Source organism: Equus quagga, chromosome 8 (assembly GCF_021613505.1).
Source record: "Equus quagga isolate Etosha38 chromosome 8, UCLA_HA_Equagga_1.0, whole genome shotgun sequence".
Taxonomy (NCBI): Eukaryota; Metazoa; Chordata; class Mammalia; order Perissodactyla; family Equidae; genus Equus; species Equus quagga.
The window spans coordinates 118853645-118872073 of NC_060274.1; the positions used below are offsets into that span (position 1 = coordinate 118853645).

The 18429-nt window shown below is 42.3% G+C and overlaps 1 protein-coding gene across 2 annotated transcripts in view; it reads left to right on the plus strand.

Moving 5' to 3' along the window:
- The first annotated feature begins 787 nt into the window (after nt 1-787).
- AGK (acylglycerol kinase) overlaps nt 788-18429 on the plus strand; it is an 87280-nt gene continuing 69638 nt past the window's right edge. Inside the window, exons 1-2 of one of the 2 annotated variants that reach the window (XM_046670086.1) lie at nt 788-836; nt 6411-6528. In XM_046670086.1, the coding sequence (XP_046526042.1) occupies nt 6428-6528 (101 nt within the window). In that variant the 5' untranslated portion in view covers nt 788-836; nt 6411-6427. Of the gene's footprint in view, nt 837-5793; nt 6529-18429 lie in introns of those variants that run through there. The other variant, XM_046670085.1, reaches the window with a different exon arrangement.

An 18429-nucleotide genomic window follows, 5' to 3' on the forward strand; every position in this document is an offset into this window, starting at 1 on the left:
CTGCTGTAGGTGACAGCATCCCCAGCGCCTCCCACATCCTCAACACTCAGTGAATGTTGGTTGATCCAACCGTGGAAGGCAGAGGGTAAGAAAGAAACCTGGATTGACTGGCTTTGTCCCCACACCAACTAGGGGAGAGGGGGCTGGTTGTTAGGAGGACCGAGAATTAGAAAGGGCTATCTGGCCGTCAGCATTGGCCCTGGCTTCTCTGTAGCTCTCTTGCTCTCTAGAATCCATTCACTACACTGTGGACAGAGAGATGTTTAAAATGTAAACCAGATATCACACCCTTCCTCTGACTGAATCCCTCAACGCCTTCCCATCCCAGTTGGTATAATGTCCTACCTCCTTACCACCGAGGCCGGTCTTGCCCACCTCTCCAGCTTCACCGCTACCACCTACTACTCAGCTCCCTTTGCTTCACCACCCTGACCCCTGACCTGCCAAACCGCCTCGGGCTTTGGAGATTTTCACCGGCCGTTCCCTCCCCCAAGCTCTCCTTCCTCTGCATCTTGGCTTAACCGGCTCCTTCTTGCCTTCTCTAAAATTGCCCTGTTCATTTAGCTATTTTCCGATTTAGTGCCAGGTCCTAAAACAGTGTTTGCCTTGGTAAGCTTTCCATAAAATATTGTTGAGCGATAGATGGATGGATGAAAGGATGACTGGATGAATAAACGAGCGTACGAACATGCAGGCAGGCCCCGGGCGGCGGCCCCTGCAGACCGCGCCCGCCTTGCGCGGAACCCGAGGGCGGCGGCAGCGGTTTCCCTGCAACGAGCCGGGGAAGCTTGAGGGAGCACACAGGAAAGGCCGGGCGGAGAGCGGGGCCGGCCGGGGTGAGTGCGGCGGGGCTGGGTCGCCGAGCGGAGCGCCGGGCTCCGGGAGGGACGAGAGCGCGGGTCCCCGGGGGCGCGGGGCGGAGGCGCCGGAGCCGCGCTCGGCCAGGGCCAGCGGGGGCCCGGTGTGGGGACGGCGGTGCGGGCGGCGGCCGGGCTGGGGGGTGGGGGCGAGGCCGGGCCGGGGCGGCGGGGGCCCTGGTGGTCGCTGCGGGCGGCCCGCTCTCCGCGGGTCTGCCCCAGAGCGGTGGCGCCCGACGTGTGTGACCCGTCCGCACTGTTTCCCTTTGGGCTTCAGCTTACTCATTTGCAAAATGGGGCGAATAGTTTCTGATCGAGTGAGGGATGGCTTGGTTCATTCATTCCCGGCGCTTGACTAGGTTCTGTGGCTAGAGATGGAGAGAGACGGAACCTGCCCATGAGGGGTCACAGTCTAGTGAGAAACCCCCCGCCTTACAGGGGAGGAGGGTCGAACACAGAATTGGAAGGTTTTGGGGAAGAGCCCTGCTTTTCAGACGAAGGATGTTAATTTGAAGGTAGAAAATTTAGACTTCTACTGAGATTGGGGAATAGGAATTCTGTTGGATATTTAGGAATATATACTTTGTTAGCTAATATATTGCGTATTGTGATGACAGCTTAAATACACAAAATTTACAAAGTGCATTCACAGCCCTCTCAGGTGTGATTTTTCCAGACAGTTGAGTTAATCAGAGCAGGTGGTGTATTCTCATTTAACGAAGAAATAGAGGCAGAGGTTAAATGATTTACCCGGGCTCTCGCTAGCGGGAAGTGACAAAGCTGGACTAGAATCTAGGCCTCAGGACCCCTTGGACCAGGGCTCTTTCCACTACCTTAGGTGTCTGCATGATCCCACATTATTTTTATAATACCTGAATCGTTTGTGACAAAAAGGGAGTTCTATTGGGTCATGGATGGGCTTAAAACAGACTGGTATCGACTCTTAGATTGTTCTCTGACTTCTTATTGGCATTCTTCCCCCTTTCTGCCCTCCCCTTGGGTACTTTTATCTGCGCTCAAACTTGACCTTCTTCAAACCAACAAGTCTCAAATCTACCTTCTACTCAGTTTCTCCTGGCTTCCAACTGCTAAATCCACAGTTCCACTGACTGTTTCCCCTTGGGTGCCTCACAGGCATCTCACACTCAGTATCCTAAACTCCACACACTACCTTTCTCCACAGACCTACGCTCCAGATCAAATGGTTGAAATCCTTATCCAGTCAGTCACCCAAGTACCAACTTGGCTTGGTTCCTCCTCTCTCACCTCCCGTAATGAATTGATCACCAAGTGCTGCCACATTCTATTTTCTGAAGATCTCCCAAATCCATCGTCTTTCTCTGTTGCTCTTTCCTTCGTTTAGGTGCCTAGAGATTATGGTAATAACTTCTTACTGGCTCTCTAGCTTTAAGCTCAGCTTTGTCCAGTCTGTTTTCCATTCTCTACAAAATGATCTTTCCACAGTTCAAATATGGTCATATCACTCACTTAAATCCCTTCAAGATTTTTCATCTTCATAATATCAAAGGCCTTAGGGTGAATTCAAGATCCTTCCTGATCTTTTCCCAACTTCCCCTCCCTCTCCACCCTTTATCTCCAGACCACTGTTTCTTTCAAAAGTGTGGGACCTCCATTAAAAGCGTGGGAGTACTTGTTAAAAGTGAAAATGACAACCCAACCAGAATGAATCAGAATCTTGGGGGATAATGACCAAGATTCTGCATTTTTAACAAGGTCTCTGCATTTTAACACGTTTTACACTGGAGTTTGAGAGGCCTTGTTCTAGATACTCTCCCAGATTTCCCCTGTTCTTTATCCATGCCTATGTAGGGGAGGAAGACAGTTTCTTTACCCTCTAGGTCCTTCTGGTTGGTCTAAGAATTAAGCTGACATGAGACAGAATAACGGGAGAAAATAAAACAAAGTTTAATAACATGTATACATGGGAGAAACCCAGGAAAACTGAGTAACTTGCCAGAATGGCTGAAGCCACCATCTTAAGTACCATCTTTAGCCAAAGACAAAGGAGGATGTTGGGGGTAGGGCCTTGGGACTTCAGAGGGGAGGATGGCAGCTTACATGGAGATGGAAATGTAAATGTTTGTTAAACAAGTGTTTGTTGTGCCCTCTCTAGGCAATGTGACCAGAGAGACACGTTTTACATTACATTACAGTTATCTTATGGTATTAGCTCCTTCCTGAAACAGGCCTTCTATCTGAAATTCTTTTAGGCAGTTAGGGGGAAGGTCAAAGTTTCTTTCAGAGTCTTTTGTTCTTAAAAATAATCAAGCCAAAGAGACACAGTTTGAGGTGGCAAATTCTGCTCCCCCACACCTGGCTACCCACCTGTTTCCTGAACACAGCTTGCTATCTTTTCTGCCTTTGTACACGTCAGTCTCTGTAGCTCCTTCCTTGGTAACTCCTCCTCGTGCTTCAAGTCTCAGCATAACTGTCATACCTTCTAGGAAGACTTCCACCACCATGCAGGACCCTGCACCACCGTGTCACCTCCAGTCTATGTCTGGTCTGTTCTTTTGGACTCTCACAAAGCTGTGGCTTACCCCTCAACATTCCTCCCACTCTATTACAATCATAAATTGTGTGATTGTATTGTCATTGTTGGTTTAACTGTTGTGAGTGAGCATAGAGAATACAGGCCTGTCTAGAACCCAGCACAGAGCCCAGCATGTCGGTGTTTATTAAAGGCCTGTTGAATGATTGAATGCTTTAGGGCCAGATGGAGAGGTGATTAATTATCAGATGTGCCTTTGGGTTCCTTTCTATCCTGGACTGTCCCTGATTCATGGGAACTTGGGCTCCCTGCACTGGCTTTCATTTTGGTGATAAGAGTGTTTCTTGCCTTGAGAGGAATTTTAACCAATGGTGGTGTTAAAGAAAAACTTATTTAGTGACACTTGTTAAAGAACGGTAAAGCAGACTTTACTCAAGGGATTGAGAGAGGCATCTCCCTGGACGTAGAGACCACTGCCGTGGGAGTCTTGCAGAAGGGGAGCAAGGTTGGACTCAATTCTGACTCCAATGAGGACAAGTCGGGGTTTATAGCCAAGGAGCAGGGTGGAGGTCAGTGGATGGAAAATTGCTAAGAGGAAACGAGCAGTAAGGGGGCGTCTTGTTAGATGGCTCAGTAGAATTCTTGCTGAAGCTAGACCAGGGTGATATGATATCCAGGGTGGGGGATTTTCCTTAAACTAACTTAGCAGGATTCTTGCTCAAACTGGATTCTGTAAGGAAAGAGAGGGAAGCCCAAGGTTGGGCCTAGTCCGGCAGAGAGATCAGAGGAGCCTGATTAAAGTTAGGTCAAGAAGAGAGTCTTTGGGGGCTGGCCCGGCGGCATAGTGGTTAAGTTTGTGCTCTCTGCTTCAGTAGCCTGGGGTTCACGGGTTCGGATCCCGGGTGCAGACCTAGCACCACTCATCAAGCCATGCTGTGGCAGCATCCCAGATAGAATAGAAGATTGGCGTGGATGTTAGCCTGGGGCCAATCTTCCTCACCAAAAAAAGTCTTTGTGCTTAAAGAGTAATATAAACACCAAAATCTTCAGTGAAAGCAGATTTTTTTTCTTGATCTATTTACATCATGTACACATAGTCATAAAAAATTTCTTTTTAAATATTTATGTTTAGAAAATAATTTATATTCATTTTCGAAAACTTAGAAAATACATTGCAATTTAAAAAATAAAATAAATGTCACCCATTAGCACACAACCAAGAGGGAATGACTTAAAATTTTTTTGTGTTTATTTCTATTGGTGTTTTTTCCATTTATGTTCATGTTTGAACATAATTGGAATAATACCAATTATATATGCCTTTTTATCTTGCTTAATTCAGCAAAAATTCTTAGTGAAAAAAATTTAATGTAGAGGAGGAAAAAGTTCTCCATGACCCTCTTAGGGTCCCTAGCTGGGTCTGGAAACTAAACTGACAAAGACCGATTAACTGAAGAAAACCATACAGGTTTATTTAATATAAGTTTTATGTGACACAGGAGCCTTCATAAGGAAATGAAGACCCAAAGAAAGAGACCTGAGTATTTTATGTTGGGTTTGATGAGGAGTGGGTAGTTGTGGAGGAATATGATAGTTGGAGGAGTCTGAGGTAACTAGTAAACCAGGAAACTTAGCAAGGCCTGTTTGTTAGGATTCTTCTTGGCATCCCTTTGTCCTTGCAGATAAGGATGCTCCTTTCATCTGTGTGTAGAGAGGGCATCCCTCACATGAGGATTTTATGACCTGTTTCAGGGAAGAAGGGCGAGAGGGGGGAAGTCAGAGTGACATTTCTGCCTCTGCCATTTTCTCACACTCCTTCACCTCAAAATATTCAGTATGCCAAGTTGCCATATTTTGGGGTAGTGTGTCCTGAATCCCATCACATTCACAATTATTTCTTGAATGGCTATTATGTGCCAGATCTTATGTTAGGCACTAGGGATACAGCAGTGACCAGAACAAACTTCTTATTCTCATGGAGTTTACATTCTAGTGGGAAAAGCTAATAAACAAATTAGCAAATGGGGATCATTAAATGCTAAGTGCTATGAAGAAAACAGAATAAAGATATATAGTCACTTTGTTTTTTAGTAAAGTTGTGCTAATTTGCCTTCCCTACAGGAGTGTGTGAGAGTGTCTATCTCATTTTGTCATCACTGAATATGATCATTTTAAAACATTTGTTAGGGGCCTGCCCGGTGGTGCAACGGTGCAACGGTTAAGTTCGCACGTTCCACTTCTCGGCAGCATGGGGTTTGCCACTTGGATCCTGGGTGTGGACATGGCACTGCTTGGCAAAAAGCCATGCTGTGGTAGGCATCCCACGTATAAAGTAGAGGAAGATGGGTATGGATGTTAGCTCAGGGCCAGTCTTCCTCAGCAAAAAGAGGAGGATTGGCAATAGTTAGCTCAGGGCTAATCTTCCTCAAAAAAAAAAGTCATTAAAAAAATTTGTTAATTTTGTAAGTGAATAAGTGATAGTTCTTTGTAATTTGCCTGTCTTTGATTAGTCAGGAAGTTGAGCATTTTAACAGAGTTATGTGCATTTCCTCTTCATTGAGTTTTCTGTGCATGTGCTCTGCCTTTTTTCCTATTGAGGGCCTAGCGGTTTTCCTCTGTTTTGAATGATCCTTTTACATTACTAATTTGTTGTTGAGTCCCTTATGTATAATGGATAGACAAATGATCTGAAACAGTGGTGTAGTGAGACTGCAAGAAGAAAGAAAAACAGGGAGCCTGGAAGTCCCTCCCTCTCTTTCTGTCCCTCCCCGCTTCCTTCTAATTTAATAGAGAAAAAGTATAGTTTAGGTGGAAAGAAGTGAAGAAAGAAAGAAAACAAGGTAGGTGGGTGAGTGAGAAGATGAAGATAAAGAGACTTGAAGGGAGAAGGTGGAAAAGGCCAGAGAAGTGGTGACAAGGAAGAGGAGTGAGGGAAGGAAAACATGGAGAGGATGGAAGAATGGAAGACAGAGCTTTAGGAACTCCACGTGCTTCCCTTGGATAATTATATTTTTCTTTTTTCTTTTTCTGCATCAACCTAGCAAATCCCTAGGAGAAGATGACTGTGTTCTTTAAAACACTTCGAAATCATTGGAAAAAAACTACAGCTGGGATCTGCCTGCTGACATGGGGAGGCCATTGGCTCTATGGAAAACACTGGTAAATACCCGACAGCCCCCACCACCTCACCTTCACCCCCAACAACAGAACAGTCCGAAAGAGCCTAAGGTTAAAATCTTGCCCAGCTGTGCTTGTCCCTATTAAACACTGTGATGTAAAAGAAAAATAAATGTTAAAACCACAAACAGAGACAAAGGCTTCTTGCTGTAACCACTTCTGTGAAATGGGAACTACTGTCCGGAGTTACTAACACTCAGATTTCACTGGATAGACAGATTATACATACCAGTGAGATCAGAAGGTGAAGAAATTGAGGTGCAGCCTAGAGAGAGAAAAGTCTCTTCCCGAGTTAGTGGTCAACAGGAATTGGAACTCGTCTCCTTGGGATGTCATCCCTTCAGTTTGTCACTACAGCCTCTTCATCTATTATCACTCCCCTTGCTGGACATTTACTGAATCAGCTTCCTCCAAACATGTGACTTTCTTTGTCTATCCAATTAGCCTAGGTTAATTTAAATGAGACAAAGACTTTCAAACCTTTTGTTTGAGTAAGGAATTCAGCAGAGTCATGCGTTTTATTAGCCTTCAGGCCTGGAGGGAGCAGAAAGTGCCAGAGCTCCTCTTCTGGTTTATATGGTAATAAGATTTAAATAAACAGTTTCTGTATAAAAATTATACAGATATTAAGAGAGCCAATCAAATTGCAGTCTTTTGGGGCTGCGGGGCTACATCTTAAATACATAGCAACTCTGACATCCAGGTGTCCTGAGTGACTGCTTTGTTAAACAGAAGACAGCACAGGTAGGCTTTGAAGGAAAGTCTCCACACTGGAAGGAGAGTCATACTGATGCTTTCGTAAACGTTCTCAATTCACCGCTGTTGGAGAGAATTTTATCATGCAGCATGGTGTCTGGTTTTTTGCAGCTGTAGAGAAGATGGAACATTCCCCCCTTTTCTAAGTAATCTCAAGGCTAAGCACTTGAATTCCATTAGCTAGCATATATAGAGGAGAACAGACCTAAGAGGCTTAAAATTTGTAATGTCTAAAAAAGAAAAGGGTGGAGGAGATGTTCTAACAAATGGAATATGAAGCGTATAATGTTTGGCTTTTCCTCCCTTTTCTTACTACACCTGAGTCCTCAAGGGAAGGCTCCTTATCCCTCCTGCCAACGCAGGAGCCAGATTCCTTTGCAGGAGCGCCCAGTCCAGGCCCCAGCTAGCTCAGTCAGGGAGAACCTCCCACCCACTGAGAATTGCTGCTGTTTCTACTGCTGGTGAAGATTTAGGGAAATAAGTGTGTCCCCTGTTTAAGATGCCTTTAAGGTACCTAATAATTTCTTGCCAGTGTAGTCTTGAGAATTTAAAAAAGGCCCATTAAGTCTCCACACCGTGGAGGCCTCATTCTGAACTGGATCTAAAGCAGCTTGAACCAGAAGTGTGGTAGGAGCCTGGAGGGCTCGCTTCCTCTGTCTCCGCCCTTGACATTCAAGGTTACTGCTCAAAATGCAAACCCCTTGTCCTGCTGTTCCTCCTTTTCTCAGACTTTTCTCCTGCATGCTTTGGTACTATTTCGCCATTTTCTTCTTTTTTAATTGTGGTAAAAAACATGTAAAATTTACTGCTTTAATCATTTTTAAGTATACGGTCCGGTAGGGTTAAGTATATTCACATTGTCATGCAACAGATCTCCAAAGCTCTTTCATGTTGCAAAACTGAAACTGTACCCACTGAGGAACAACTCTCCATTTCCTTCTCCCTGTGCCCTTGGCAACCACATTCTACTTTCTGTTTCTTTGACTGCTTTAGATACCTCTCATAAGTGGAATCATACAGTATTTGTCTTTTGTGACTTGCTTATTTCGCTTAGCATGATGTCCTTAAGGTTCATCCATGTTGTAGCATATGGCAGGACTCTCTTCTTTTCTAAGGCCGAATAATATTCCGTTGTATGTATATACGACATTTTCTTTATCCATTCATCTGTTGACGGACATTTGGGTTGCTTCCATCTCTGGGCTAATCTGAATAATGCTATGAACTTGGCTGTGCAGATGTGTCTTCAAGATGCTGTTTTCTATTCTTTGGAGTATATATCCAGAAGTGGGATTGGTGGATCATATGATAGTTCTATTTTTCATTTTTTGAGGAAGCTCCATACTGTGTTCCGTGGCGGCTGCACCACTTTTACAGACCCACCAACAGTGTGCAAGTGTCCAGTTTCTCCACATCCTCGCCAACGCTTATTTTCTGGTTTTTTTTGATAGTGGCCATCCTAACGTGTGATATGGCATCTGGTGTTTTTGTTTTGCATTTCTCTAATGATTAGTGATGTTGAGCATCTTTTCATATGCTTGTTGGCCATTTCTTTATTTCCTTACAGAAATATCTGTTCAAGTTCTTTGCCCATATTTTAAAATCAAGTCATTTTGTTTTTTGTTGTTATGTTGTAGGAGTTCTTTAACCCCTTATGGGATACATGACTGGTAAATATTTTCTTCTATGCTGTGGGTCCTCTTTTCACCCTGTTGATTATGTCCTTTGATGCACAGAAGTTTGTAAGTTTATTGTAATTCCGTTTGTCTATTCTTGCTTTTGTTGACTCTGCTTTTGGTGTTGTGTCCAAGAAATCATTGCCAAATCCAATGTCATGAAGCTTTTCCCCTGTGTTTTCTTCTGGGAGTTTTATAGTTTTAGGCCTTGTGCTTAGGTCTTTAATCCATTTTGAGTCCTTTCCCTGTTGTATGGTCTTGGTATCCTTGTTGAACATCATTTGATCATATATGTGAGGGTTTATTTCTGGGCTCTCTATTCTGTTCCATTGGTCTATAAGCCTGTCTTTATGCCAGTACCACACTTTTAATTACTGTAGCTTTATAATCTTTTTTTATCGAGATATAATTGACATATAATATTACGTTAATTTTGAATGTACAACATAATCATTAAATATTTGTATGTATTGTGAAATGATCACCACAGTAAGACTAGTTAACATCCATCACCACACATAGTTATAAATTTTTTTTCTTGTAATATGTTTTGAAATTAGGAAGTACAAGGCCTCCAACTTTGTCCTTCTTTTTCAGGATTGTTTTGGCTATTTGGGGTCCCTTGTAATTTCATATGAATTTTAGGATGGTTTTTTTCTGTTTCTGCAGAAAATGCCGCTTGGACTTTGACAGGGATAGCACTGAATCTGTAGATCACTTTGGGTGTATGGAGGTTTTAGCAATATTAGGTCTTCCAATTCATGAACATGGAATGTCTTTCCGTTTATTTGTGTCTTCTTTAATTTCTTTCAGCAGTGTATTGTAGTTTTTTTGTGTACAAGTCACTCACCTCCTTGGTTAAGTTTATTGCTAAATATTTTATTCTTTTTTTAAAGATTTTATTTTTTTCCTTTTTCTCCCCAAAGCCCCCTGGTACATAGTTGTATATTCTTAGTTGTGGGTCCTTCTAGTTGTGGCATGTGGGACGCTGCCTCAGCGTGGCCTGACGAGCAGTGCCGTGTCCGTGCCCAGGATTCTAACTGGCGAAGCCCTGGGCCGCCACAGCAGAGCGCACGAACTTAACCACTCGGCCACAGGCCGGCCCCCAATATTTTATTCTTTTTGATGCTATTGTAAATGAGATTATTTTCTTAATTTCCTTTTTGGATTGTTCATTGTGGTTGTATAAAAATACAACTGATTTTTCGTGTGCTGATTGTGTATCCTGCAACTTTTCTAAATTTATTAGTTCAACAGTTTTTTGTTTGTAGAATCTTGAGGGTTTTCTACATGCAAGATCCTGTCATCCATAAACAGATAATTTTACTGCTTCTTTTCCAGTTTGAATGCCTGTTATTTCTGCTTTCTTGCCTAATTGCTCTGGCTAGGACATCTAATACTATGTTGAATATAAGTGGTAAGAGTGGGCATCCTTGCCTTGTTCTTGATTTTAGAGAAAAGCTTTCAATCTTTCACAGTTGAGTATAATGTCAGCTGTGGGCTTTTCATATATGACCTTTATTATGTTGAGGTAGTTTTCTTCTATTGCCTTTTTTTGTGTGTGTGTGTGAGGAAGATTGGCCCTGAGCTAATATCTGTTGCCTATCTTTCTCTTTTTGCTTGAGGAAGATTGTTTCTGAGCTCACATCTGTGCCAATCTTCCTCTATTTTGTATGTGGGACACCTCCACAGCATGGCTTGATGAGCGGTGTTGTAGTTCTGTGCCCAGAATCCGAACATGTGAACCCATGGCTGCTGAAGTGGAGCACACAAACTTAACCACTATGCCACCAGGCCAGCCCGTCTTCTAGTGCCTTAAAAAAAAAATCTGGGGGCCAGCCCCATGGCTGAGTGGTTAAGTTTGTGTGCTCCTCTTTGGTGGCCCAGGGTTTCGCTGGTTTGAATCCTGGGCATGGACACAGCACTGCTCATCAAGCCATGCTGAGGTGGCATCCCACATGCCACAACTAGAAGGACCCACAACTAAAAGTACACCACTATGTATTGGGGGGCTTTGGGAGAAAAAAGAAAAATAAAATCTTAAAAAAAAAAAATCTGTACGTCCCTAACCTTTTCACAGAACGGTCCTCGCATTCTTTCTTTATATTAACCCAGTTTTTCCCCTGAGAAAATCTTACCCTGCAGCTCTCTAGAATAGAGGCTTCCCTGCCTTTTCAAACGGGTTGTGAGGTGGGGTCGGCGTTCTCCAGCTCTCATCCTTCCTACTTCTTTCCCTGCTATTTGTCAGACTCTTCCCAGCTTAAGCATGTCTTCTCTCAACTGTGTATTCCCATTTACTTACTGCCCTCTCTCTTCTTGCATTTACACCATTCTTGAAAGTGTACCTCACACTTGCAGTCTCTATCTCCATTTTAGAATAAGTTTAGTAAAATTTGGTTTCTGTCCCAGCATTTGATTGAACCTGCTCTTGACAAGGTCGTTAATAGCTCCTTAGTTGTTAAATTAAGTGTATACTTTTCAATCCATATCTGCCACATTTGATCCTCTTTGACCGTATCTGCTTCACTTGCCTTTAGGATGTCTTCTTGCTCTGCTTATCCCTTAAATGTTGGTGTCCCCTGGGTTCTGTTCTCATTCTACACACTTCTTAGGTGATCATAACCACACTAGTGTTTTCAGGTGTGATATTTAGATTTTGGAGTCATAATGTTTTTGTAGTCCATGTCTTGCTTCTCTTGATGTTCTGTGAGAATACTGTTTCTGGAGTTGGACAGTGCAGTCACCTGTCAAATATTCGTTCTAAAATACAGCTCTGATCATGTCACTTGTCTACTGAGAGCCTGTAAATGGCTCTCCAATACCCAGTTCCTTAGCATGGCATAAAAGGCCCTTCATGGTTCTGCGCTTGTCTTCCTCTCCAGGCTTTTTCTGATCCCTTCTCACCCTCCCTCCATAACCCTTAAACTCAACCTCTGCGTTCCACTGGTCCTGAGAAGGAGGCCTGTTTTCTGTTGTCCCTCTCTGTCCCTTTGCGTGTGTTCCTCCCTCCACCTGGAACAAGTTACTCTTTTTCGCTTGGCCAGTTACTCAAAAAAATGTGTCATAAAACCATGTTAAGCAATGGTGGCATTAGTAGAATAATAATAAGAAACAACATATATGGAATGATTACTCCATACCTGGTGCTGGGCCAGTTGTTTCAATGTACATGGTCTCATTTAGTCCTCAAAATAGCCCTATGAGAGAGGTAATATTTCTGTATCATAGATAAGGAAATGGAGGCTCAGAGAAATTAGTAACTTGCTAAAGTCATAGGATACTTATTGGTGAAATTGGGATTTGGACCCAGGTTAATCATGCTCTAAACCCCATGTACTTTGCTGGTGACAAGTTTGAAGAGCAGTGCTCACTTCAATGTATATATTCTGCTGCATTTATTAATGACATTACCTTTTAAATGCCTTCTGTATAGCTTTATTAGAACTATCGTATTGTGTTGCCGTTGCATTTTTAACTGCTCAGATAGAATAAAGGCCCCCGGGCCGGCACAGTGGCGCAGTGGTTAAGTTTGTACGTTCCGCCTCTCGGCGGCCCGGGGTTCGCTGGTTCGGATCCTTGGTGCAGACATGGCACCTCTTGGCATGCCATGCTGTGGTAGGCGTCCCACATATAAGTAGAGGAAGACGGGTACGATGTTAGCTCAGGGCCAGGCTTTCTCAGCAAAAAGAGGAGGACTGGCAGTAGTTAGCTCAGGGCTAATCTTCCTCAAAAAAAAAAAAAAAGAATAAAGCTCCCCTATTAAATAGATGGAATACATTTATTAGCATTCAGTATAGATTAGTGTTGAAAACTGAACACATTGCCCAGGGACCAAGACACTCATTTCAGAGCCTCCTGCGCCTCCTTGGCTGCTCCTACCTGCTCTCGCTGCTCCTCGGCCTCTGCCTTTGTTTATATGTTTGCCTGACTCCCTGTCTCGTGTTCTCCCTTTACTCACTGTTCTTTCCCTTTCACTCTGCCTTTTAGTTTTTCTCCCTTTTTCAGCCTCCTTATCTGTTTGTCATATATAGATGAAGGTATTTTTCCCTACATTCTATGAAAATTTTCAAACATATGGCAAAGTTGAAAGAATTATACAGTAAGCACTTGTCTGTCTACTACCTGGATTCTAGATTTTACTATGTTTGCTCTATCACATATTTGTCCATCTGTCCATCCTTCTCTTAGTCTTCCTTTTGGATTGCATTTCAGAGTAATTTGTAGACATCAGTGTACTTCCATGTAAATGCCTGAACATGCATATCAGTAATTAGAGTTCAATATTTGCTTATGGTGTTTTTTCCTTTATTATAAAATTTACACACAAATCTTAAGTATACATTTGCTGAGTTTTTTTAGATGCGTACACTTGTATAACCCAGATTTCTAGTGAGATACAGAACGTTGCCATCACTCCACATGTTTTCCTCATGACCCTTCATGGTCAATCCCTGTCCCCACACCCTGAGGCAGCCATTGTTCTGAAATTTTTCCCCACTATATATTCATTCTTTTTCACTTCTAGAACTGTATATAAATGGAATCATATAATATGTATTCTTTTCTGTAAGGCTTCTTTATCTCGGCATAATGGCTTTGAGAGTCATCTGTATTGTATTTATCTGTAGTTCATTCCTTTTTATTGCTGAGTAGTAGTCTAGGAGATAAGCATATAATAATTATTATTATTTTATAGAGAATTTCAAGTTCCTTGTTCTTGATTTCTGAGACTAGTGAACATATTTTACATTTCTCATTTTAAACAGCAAGAAAATTGTTTTATTAAATATATTTGACTTTTTTCTTTTCTTTGGAAGGAAGATGGTATGTCTTGATACAGGATTCACCTGCCAGTAATAATAGTTGGCTGTGTTTTAATGTTGATTTTAAGATTTTAATAACGATCATGATTTAATAAACTGTAGTTTACCTTTAAGGAAAAAAGGTGTTTTTGCAATAGATTTAGAAAAAATTGCATATATTAATTTATTTTTATCTGACCCATTTTTGTTTGCTGCCTTTAATTTGTCTTTTGACACAGGTATTATTTATTTGCAGGCTTTATTCCATTGTTACTGTATTTATAGGTTTTCTTCTCCATTGGGGATTCCTCTGCCTTTTTTCTCCCTTCCCCTAAGTTTCAAGGAAAAAAACCTGTGATGTTTTCCCTCTGCGTAATTTCCCCCACAGCAGGTTGCGGTAGTTGATGGGAACAGCAGGCACGACTCTCAGGACTGGGTAAGAGCAATTGAAGAAGAGGAAATGACCCTGTTTGCTGAAAGTAAAGAGAATTTAAGTATTGCTCATTCCTCCTCAACTGCTCTTCCCAAGCGTCTGCGTTCTCTGGGGGAGGTTATGTTCCAGGTTGTTCAGTTCATCATGTCAGCGGTTACCTGCAGTAGTTTCTCACTCATTCCTAGGCCTTTTAGCAAAGAGTCTGCTAATAAAAAGTAGTGAGAGGAAGGAGGCAGTGTAGTATAAAAGTTGTGTCTGGAGTCAGACGGAACTGACACTTCCAGCAGTGTGACCTTGGGCTCTCTGAGCCTTAGGTTCATCTGTACAGGACCTCACTGGACCATTGAAGGATTAAATGAGATAACTGCAAAGCTCTTAACAGTAGTGCCTGATAGATATAAGGGTTCCATAAATGCTAGTAATTGCGAGTAAATTTGATATAATAAATACTCAGTACTATGGGAGTTAAAAATGAAGTGCTGCTGGTCCTTGGGTAAGAAGCAATTCAAGAGACAGCCAGTGGGGAAGGAAGACTAGGATCTGCCAGGTAGTCTAATAAGATCTGAGCTTTTTATTTATCTCAACTTCCATGTGTAACAAGCTTGGAAAAGCGTAGTTTAAGATTGACAGACATAGCCACAACAGAGGCAGGGCACGAGCAGTTAAAACCAGCAAGCCATGTCTGAACCATTGTCCACCTGATTTGCGCTCAGATTGCTCCTTTCATCAGGGGGGACTTTGTGCTTGCTCATCCTGGCTCTGGTCTCTCTCCCCATGATTTTGGCTGGGGAGCCTTGGCACAGCTTCTCAACTAACCCTCTTGGCTCAGCAGTTAACAATGGCTCTGCTCCTGCTTGGTTCAGGCTTCTGGTTCTCAGCTTACTCCTTTGGCTCAGTGCTTTTGGCACCAATTCTGCCACCCATCTTGGCGTGTGACCCGGGACTCCCTCCTATTTATTTCTGTGGAGCATCTAGCTTCTCAGCTTAGCCAGAATTTCTGGTACCTTCTTGGAGGTTTTTAAATCCTATAAACACTGTCAATCCCTCTACATTAAACGTGTAAAGCCAATGTGACACTATAGCAGTGGTCGTAGGCTGTGTGTCCCTAGGTTTTTATTAAGATTGGAGTTTTTTCCCACATGGGAACATTAATCTTGGTTACTATCCGTTGGCTTTCATGAGCATTGATAGGAACCTACCTTTCAAATTCTGGAGTCAAAAACAATTGCTTAGAAGAGGTAAAAATAAATGGTTATGACTTGGCCTGAGGGATGTGTTCAGTGTCATTCAATTTTATTGAGACCTTAGTAATAATTAATAATAGCTAACAATCTGTTCTTGTCATGTGCCAGACACGATTCTAAGTACTTTACATTTATTAAATTCCTTTTGCCTTCCTAACAAGTTTATGAGTTGGTTATCAATCTCATACTAGTGTGAAATTAATAGAAATTAATCTCACCTCATACAGAAACTGAGGGACAGCAAGATTTAGTAATTTGTGCAAGGTCACGCAGCTAGTAAGAGTCAGAGCCATGATTCAAAACCAGGTAGCCCTCATTGTAATCTCTCTCATGGCTCCTGTGTCTTAGGTGGCATGGGAGAAGTGACGAATGAAGAACGATAAGCTGAGGTTGTGTCATGCCATAAGTCTGTATGGCATTAGGTTGATGTTACAGTGTAGTGCTTCAGACTTGGGCTTCCAGTCAGTGGGATCTGGGTTTGAGCCTTGCCTTTGTGACGTGCTGGATGTGTGACTTTGGGCAAGTTATTCCAGCTTGCTATAAACTTCACTTTTATTCATTCATACAATAACTCACAACATTATTGTGACACTTAAATGATATAATCACAGCTCCTGGCACATATTAAGAGCAGCTACTTTTACTATAGATGTATAAGACACTGTGCTATGTCCAGTTTGAGTGGCACAAAGTAAATGTTAAGGGTGCCTAAGGAAAAAGATTAAAATTAAAATAGCATAGTGAATCCCTATGTACTATAACCCAGTTTCAACAAATATGAACATTTTACTAATCTCATTTCATCTTTCTCCTTTCCTTTTTTTCTTCTGGAATATTTTAAAGCAAATCCCAGATATTATATCTCATATGGTTTTACCCATAAATACTTTGGTACCTTATCTTTAATAAGTAGGGACTTAAAAAAAATTACAGTGGCACCATCATGAACCTAACAAAGTTAAAAATCTCTCATGTCATTGAATATCTAGTCTGTGTTCATATTTCACCTATTGTCCCCAAATTCTCTGTTTTATAGTTTTGTTCAAATCAATATCAAAGCAAGTTTTATACACTGCATTTACTGTCTGTCTCTTAAGCCTCATAAACTATAATGCCTTCCTCTTTTTTATGGTGTTTATTTATTTTAGAAACCAGGCCGGTCTCACTTGCCCTGTAGAATTTTTCATAGTCCAGATTTGGCAGATAACTTCGTTATAGGGTTCAGTGCTGTGCAGAGCCATATTGGAGCCTGAGGCAGAAAGAAAAATCAGTAATAAGAGTGTGTCTTTATTTAAAATTGTAGTATTGTGTTCATCATGCATTTTTTGCATTCATTTTGGTTTTTTAAAGTATTTGTCTGCATTACTGTGTTGTTTAGCACTACCTTACATTTTGCACTTGAGGCAGGGCCTCACTCCCCTCATTCTGGTCCTGTCCATGAGTTGTTTATTCTGTTCCTTTCGCGCGCCTGTGTCTTGTAATCTGGTGATTAGATCCAGATTCTAGAACTTTGCTGTTCAAGTGTGAACTGCGGTCCAGAAGCACAGGTCACTCCTGGGAGTTTGTTAGAAATGCAGAATCTTGGGCCGCATCCCAGACCTGCTGAGTCAGAAGCTGCATTTTCACCAGCTTCCCAGGGGATTAGTGTGCACAGTAAAGTTTGAGAAGCACTGCTCTGGAGGCATAATTAGAGTCAGGTTTAATTTTTTGGCAAGAATCCTTCATAGGCATGTTATGGACTTCTTACTGTATCACATCAGGAAGTTCATGGTGTCTGGTTGTCTTGCTTTAGGGGATATTGAGATTGATCAGTGGATTCAGATGTGAGGAGCCCGATCCACCTGTTAGAAAGTTAAGGATCACAACATCTGAGAGTTCACTAGAGCAACATGGTTAAGAGGAGGAGCGGCTATGTGGCTCTGAATGTCGACTTTACACTTACCAGCTGTGGGGCCCTAGATAAGGTAGTTAATTAACCTCCCTGCGCTTCTGTTTTCTGTCTGTAAACTGGAGATCATAGAGTACCCATCTCATTGGTTGTCGTGCAGAATTTCTTAGAAAAGTGCCGGCAAAAAGAAAGCTCTCAACAGAAATAGCGCTTCTTTTCCTCGTCTTTTGGCTTTTCTTTCCTTATCAGAGAAAACATCATAACAAAGATGTCTTTTTATTTGGGCCTTGCAGAGTGAATCGGACGGTGTTCCAGGTGATATTAATGACTTGAGTCTAGGCAGAAGATGGAAATACACAGTGTATTTTGGGGGATCAGCAAAGAATATGACTTCACTAGAGTTGCGTTTTTTCAGTAGAATGGGGGAAAAGGGCAGATTATGGAAGTCTTTGGCTTTAGGCAGTTTGTAGTATTTGGTGAGCAGTGAAGGCTCAGTGAAGATGTTTACGGAGAGCAGAATGTTTGTTCTCATGAACGAAGTGGCACTCCGGAAGTTTAATTCGGCACCCCCGTGCAAGAGACATTGGAAGGAGAGAGCTGTGCAGGCCAAGAGGGCATTTCAGTAGTTCACGTGGAAGGTCAGAAAGGCCAGAACCAGTGTGTGGCATTAGGAGTGGAAAGGTCAGAGGGCGGATATGAGGTCGTGATGGTGTGAATTATATACCTGAGCATTTGTCGCTGTAGGCAGCAGACTTTTGGTTTGGATGTTGCTTCTTATTAGCTAGTGACCTTTATCAAGTTACTTAATCAACATAACGTCTGTGCCTCAGTTTCCTTACTGGGGTAATGGGGAAAATGAGATCTGTTTACCAGGTTAGTTGTAAGGAGTAAAGGAGACGATGCATGTCAAGCCTGGTACTGTGCTGCCTCATCATTCCCCCTCGGTAAGTGTTATTATTACGGGGCAACTGATGGGGCATTTGGCTGAAGGAGAAGGTAGGAGAAATCATTTTTTGGCTTCAGGACTAGGAAAATTGGTGATACAGAAAGAGGAAAGTTGCCAGGGAGAGTTAGTTTAAGGAGC